Below are 6293 nucleotides of genomic sequence, written 5' to 3'. Positions count from 1 at the left end.
CCTCGCAGCCAGATCTGCTTTTCCTGAAGGGCAGGAAACAAAGAACATCACTTGGATGACGGTGAGGTTTCTTTACAACCATCGCAGGATGTCTAAAATTATTTGTTCCGTTTGTCGTCGTTGACAATAACCAATAACATTACATGCAAGAGGAAGAGGCATACGGTGTCTGACAAGAAAAGGAAACGGGTAATTCTTTTGACAACCATCCAGGAATTTCTCTTGCAAGAATCCTCCTGAACCACCACATTCAGAACACAGAAGACAGAGTGGCTTTAGAGGGGGCCATGGGACAGTCAACATCACAAGTGTCAAGAACAGAGGTTTGTAGACCTATGCCTAGATAAAAATACAGACACACACACAAAGGGATTCTTTTACTTTCCATTGACCAAATCCACTCATAGGGCTTGGTTGGCCCATTGTGCCGTGCAGTAGGACTGAACCCAAAACCACATGGTTGGGAAGCAATCTTAACTGCACAGCCACAGCTATTTCTCATAGCTATCTGAAAGACAGGCAATTTATTTCAACAGAAATAAAAGGTATGAAAATAGTTAAAATTGAAGTTTAAAGGTTTGTCAACCAAGCATAGTAGTTTATACTAGGGCTCACCTTAAGAAATTCCATCAGATGCTTTAAAACTCCAATCCGAACTTCATCTAGATCCTTAAGGAAACCATCAAAGACAGGAACCAGGTCTTTATGGGTAATATCTTCTCCTAAAATCACAGCAAGTTTATGGATGGAGAATGCCAGAGTTCGTCGAACCTTCCACTGAAAACCAAATTAAATATTGTTAAAGAAACAAGCATCAAATGCTAAATCACATATCATCATCATTTAATGTCTGCTCTCCATGCTGGCATGGGTTGGACGGTTTGGTTGAAAACTGGTAAGTCAGGGGGCTGCACCAGGTTCCAGTTTGATTTGGCAAAATTTCTACAACAGGATGCCTTTCCTAACACCAACCACTCCAAGAATTTTTTTTACATGCCACTGGCATCAGCTACGACATCTGCTTCTAACATTCATTTACCAGTGATTTCCCTAAGTCCAGACAGACTTCCAATATATATAACTACAAAAGTTATCTCTCCATTAACTCTTTTGATTCGAACTCACATGAGACTGCCTCTTCGTATTAGGATACAAATTTCTAGTTTTTAAATTCTCAAAATCTTCCACCAAAATTATTTTAAATTCTTCCATACTTTCAAAGTTAATTAAAATGAAGGCAGCAATATTAATAGGGTTAATGTTTGTCAATGGAATAGATCAAGCAATTGTTTCCACAGCTAACCACTAATTCATCTTACCTACGTCTCAGGCTGACTGACAATCTTACCCAAACATCTCCACTTGTCTCACTACAAAACCACATATAATAACATGTTCTTTCACAGTTTAGTAAATGATTGCCACACACAGGGGTAGGTCTACGAGTTTTTGCTGATAACCCTAATTATGAAGATAGCAAAAAGTACAAGATGTTTACAATGTGAATGGTTCTTACACCAAAGGAGGACACGCAAATCCATGAAAAGCCTTCCAAATCTTTACAAATTTATGACACATTAAAGACATCCACACCATAGAAACCAAGCCGAAACAGACTGGAGTCTGGTGCAGCTCTCCAGCTTACCAGTTCCAGTCTAACTATCCAACCCATGCTAGGATGGAAAACAGAGGCTAAATTAGGACAATGATCTGCCATTAACAGCAAGAGATTTTGGCGAAGTTCTTCACTTAAGTAGATGTTGATGATGAAGTATAAGATAGAAAATAGTGTTCCTCATCACAGGAGTCAACAGCTTTTGTGGTAAGAACATCATCATTTGACGACCGTTGTCCATGCTGGCATGGGTTGGACGGTTTGACCAGGGCTGGCAAGGCTGGAAGGCTGCACTAGACTCCAGTCTGATTTAGCATGGTTTTGTACGGCTGGATGCCCTTCCTAACGCCAACCAGGTGCTTTTTATGTGCCAACAGCATTGGTGCCATTTGCATGACACCAGTATATGCCATGACTGATTTTACTTGGCTTGAGGGTCTTCTCAAGCGGGACATAATGCCAAGGTGTCAGCCATTTGATGTTGCCTCCGTGAGGCCAAACACTCAAAAGGTGCTTTTCACGTGCCACTTTGCCTCGTGAGGCAGCCCAACGTCCCCCATTATATTACAGTTCTAGTTAATTCCCCAAAGTATCTCTCTTCAAATATGTTTTATGTACACAGGTGATACTGGGTAGCTTTCGTTGTTCACTTGTTTCAGTGTGGCCATGCTGGGGCACCATCTAGAAGCTTACTTGAATGAATTGCTTCAAGCCTAAATCTTATTCTATTGGTTTCCTTTGCCAATCGGTTGGTGTTCAGGGATACAAACTCACCAATACCGGTTGTTAAATGGCAGTGAGAGACAAACACACATGATGGGCTTCTTTCAGTTTCCATCTATCAAATCTATTCACAAGGCCTTGGTTGGTTTGTGACTATAGTAGAAGACACTTGCCCAAGGTACCACACAGTGGGACTGAACCCAGAACCATGTAGTTGGGAAGCAAGCTTCTTACCACATAGCCATTCCTGTCGTTAGAAATTTTTATTTTCATGCATAAAAGTGGTTGTGTTGCTAGTTTTTTCTCTTTCTTTGATTTTTCGGAAAAATCTACTTTCGAACATGAAAACCAATGGTAAAATGAATTTTATATTATGGCACGACCTTCAGGAACACTTTCCATCACATGTAGTCCCATCTAATAATGGTATGAAAGAAATTCCTCTTTTTAAAAGACAAATACTTGTTGCTACCAACCTTAATCTTACTGGTTATGTCAGAACAATTTATTGTAAAATATAGAAATTTACTAAAATTTCAACAGGAAATCTATACAAGAAGGGCCATGACAAAACATTGCAAATTGTTTCACAGCAGACAATTCAGATGTTTAATGCATGCTTAGGAAATAAGAAAATTTTTAATACATTAACAGCATCACTAATGAATGTAAAAAGCACCACTGCTGATGTCACATAAAAGGGAAACCTGTGCTGAATATTATATTTAGAATCTGGGAAAAAGATGTAGAAACCCCTCATTTAGAAATTTTTTGATACTAAACTCATTTTAGAAATCATGAAAATTCCATGCCAATTTGTTCCAAACACTTGCTTGATAATTTCATGGATATATTAATAAAGTCTTCATGAACAGGCAGGACTGTGTTATGGAAACTGTAAGGAACCTGTGACACATGCATGCCTGCCCCTCCGTTGCCTGACAACTGGTGTTGGTGCGTTTACGTCTTTGTAATTTAGTAGTTTGGCTAAAGAGGCACCAGGTGTAAAAATTAAAATTACTGGCAGTGATTCAATCACCTAAAAATTCCTGAAGGTGATGCCCCAGCATGGCCAGTCTAATGACTGAAACGAGCAAAAAGATTGAAGATATTCAAAAGTAACAAAAAGTTTCCTTTTCAATAACTAAATAAAAATACGGTGAGAAAAAGGGTGAAAGTGGTCGTAATATATATACTCACTTGCATATCAGCAGCCAAGGTTTCAAAGAGGGACTTAAGGCAGTGCCAGTTATGTCGGCCAAGAGTGTAAGCAACAGCAGGGAAACTGTAGGCACAATGACGTGTGATTTCAGAGTCCACAGTCTGTGATAAGGCAGGGTCAACCATTGTAAGAAATCTCTGTAACAAACTGGGAGGCACTATTTCCTGCGGAATCAATTCAGAATACATTATTTTATAAAACATTTAATGATCATGGAAGAAGAGCTAGGCTAAGCATTAGAGAAATAAAAAGAAAGTTAGCAACTGTAAATTTTTATGTATCTACAACAAGACGCATCTATCTGTCCCTTCTATAAATCTCTCAACTGGCACAGAGCTACACCCACACTCCAATACTCCCCCACCCTATTTGAGGGGTAGTTGTCTTGCAAAGTACTTGCTGATTCTGTCGGTGCTGGTGTCACGTAAAAAGCACCCAGTAAATTTTGTAAAAGTGGTTGGCATTAGTCTGTTTTGGGTTTCTATGGTTGGATGTCCTTCCTATGCAACCTTGTGGCAGCTCCTGCCAGACCATCCAACCGATGCTAGCATGGAAAACAAACATTAAATGATGATGGTCATGTGTGTGTCTCTACCATCAACGAGAGCAGGAAATATCTGTGTCCAAAATACATTAACAGCAACTTACTTCAATGTTCTTCGTTTCCTTTGTCTTTCGCCCAACTAGAGATGTGCGTAGCAGAATATAGTACACATATTTTGAAACAAGCACTTCTCTAGTTGGGTGAAAGACAAAAGAAATACACGCACAGATAAGCATTTGCATGTGTTTTTAATATTTAGTAGCAGCAGAGTGACTCGAGTTTGGTAAGTGTTAACACACAAAGCTCTCAGTCCTTAAAATCCTCTGCCATCCTGAACAAACCATTCCTTAGCACTTCTGTTTAGTTTTGAAGAATGGTAACAAACATTATTCAACATCCATCTTCCATGCAGGCATGGATTGAAGGAGGTCTGACTAGAGCTGGGAAGCCAGACAGTTGCAGCAGATTCCCATTGCCTGGGTTTTGGCCAGGATTCTATACTTGGATGCCCTTCCTAATGCCAACCAACGCCAGTATCCAAATTTCCTGACAGTGGAAGTCAGACGATGAGCAGTAGCGAGTGGATGCACACCATATATACGGACTTTGGAAAGAGATTTAGAATTAGTGGAATCTTTTTCATGTTATGATTCCATCATATTTTATGTGATTAACTTTGGAAGAAAAGCATCCGAAGAACCCAGGATTTTGGTCAACAGAAGGCAAAGAATTACAATGCTACAAAATGTCAGCATACCATTGGCTATTATTGGTGTTTGCATGTGTGTGGGGGTCAGTGCTAACATATCAATTTGTCCTGGGTTTCTTACAATTTGTTTGCAATAATTTCCAAAGATTGCTATAGAAATCCATGACAGGTCTGGAAAATCAACCACAGTCAATTCTTGCATGTCTACTACTACTACTACTACCACCACCACCACTGTCCAGTAATCTCCAAACTGGTTAATCCTTTCAATACCAACCAACCCATGACACAAACTCCCTGATGAATGTGATCTACAGTTTGTCAAAATTCTATGCTAATTTATGTTCCAAAAACCAACTTATTTGGCTTCCAAGATTCTTGGACAGACTTGGAACGGACATTTAGGAGAGAAAAGCAAACCAAGGAAAAGTTTGTGAAAAGCAATGAAAAGACTTTGACAAACAAATAACCGGTTGTTTAACCAACACATTAATCATGCAATCTATTAGTTAATTGGTTAGATATTTAGCCAACTGACTAACAAGAAGTAATATTTAACCAGTGTGTGTTATTAGCATAATGACCACACCACACAAGATATAACAAAAATGTTAAACTGAAAATATTCCAAAATATAATTTTGTTATTTGCATCAACTTTACACAGTCAAAACAAATATTCAATGCATGAATATTTTATCTAAGAAGCTAAATATGAAAATTTTAAATACTGAATGGCAAAAAATGAAATTTATAAGACACTCGTGGTCATTTATGTCACTTAAATGGTAAATTAATTGAAGAAGCGTTACCTGCTGGGCTGAAAGTTTTGTTATTCTTGCACAAGGATAGTCAGCATTAGCCGAGTTACCTTCGTAACTTTGATGTAAACTTGAGTCACTGCTGTAACCTACAAATAGACAAAACCAACCACAAATATAAAACAATAAAAGCTAAAGGAATATTTAGAGAAAAGCGAGCAGGTGGGGGCTGTGTGCTGAACAAGTAGGCTTCTCAACGACAAGGCCCCAAGAACAATGCTTCATCAATACATTCCATATCAGTGGTGTTAGCATAGACAAACTGGATATCAAGACAAACCCAAACGCATGGAACCCATTGGCGAAGTTTAAGATCCCCATCAATTGAACATGACAAAACCAGAAACTTAAGTTGCCAACTTTATTATAGACTGCAGGGATTGCCCTACTCACCCAGTCCACACAAACACACATTCATTGGTTTCCAGCTGTCACCAGATTTATTTGATATACACGACCTCTGTCGCAATTAATTTTGAAAATAATGAAAAAATAATTAGCACTGTCACTATTAAGCAGGTATTCAGAACATAAATTAACAGGTGCAGGCGTGACTGTGTGGTAAGTAGCTTGCTTACCAACCACATGGTTCCGGGTTCAGTCCCACTGCGTGGCACCTTGGGCAAGTGTCTTCTACTATAGCCTCGTGCCGACCAAAGC

At 39.0% G+C, this 6293-nt stretch overlaps 2 protein-coding genes across 3 annotated transcripts in view; one reads left to right on the top strand and one right to left on the bottom strand.

Annotated features, from left to right (window-relative positions):
• LOC106867230 (serine/threonine-protein kinase TBK1) overlaps window positions 1–6293 on the top strand; it is a 258492-nt gene that overhangs the window by 99761 nt on the left and 152438 nt on the right. The window lies entirely within an intron of this gene.
• Window positions 1–6293, bottom strand: part of LOC106873834 (serine/threonine-protein phosphatase 4 regulatory subunit 1) — a 49386-nt gene that overhangs the window by 13404 nt on the left and 29689 nt on the right. For both annotated transcript variants that reach the window (XM_014921343.2, XM_052976819.1), the window contains 3 exons: window positions 5625–5722; window positions 3539–3724; window positions 616–777 (listed from right to left, as the gene is read on the bottom strand). In XM_014921343.2, coding sequence (XP_014776829.2) covers window positions 616–777; window positions 3539–3724; window positions 5625–5722 — 446 coding nt within the window. The remainder of the gene's footprint in view (window positions 1–615; window positions 778–3538; window positions 3725–5624; window positions 5723–6293) is intronic.

Source organism: Octopus bimaculoides, chromosome 1, assembly GCF_001194135.2.
Source record: "Octopus bimaculoides isolate UCB-OBI-ISO-001 chromosome 1, ASM119413v2, whole genome shotgun sequence".
Classification (NCBI taxonomy): domain Eukaryota; kingdom Metazoa; phylum Mollusca; class Cephalopoda; order Octopoda; family Octopodidae; genus Octopus; species Octopus bimaculoides.
Note: the sequence above shows the minus strand (reverse complement) of the source record. Positions and strands in the feature narration are given on the sequence as shown.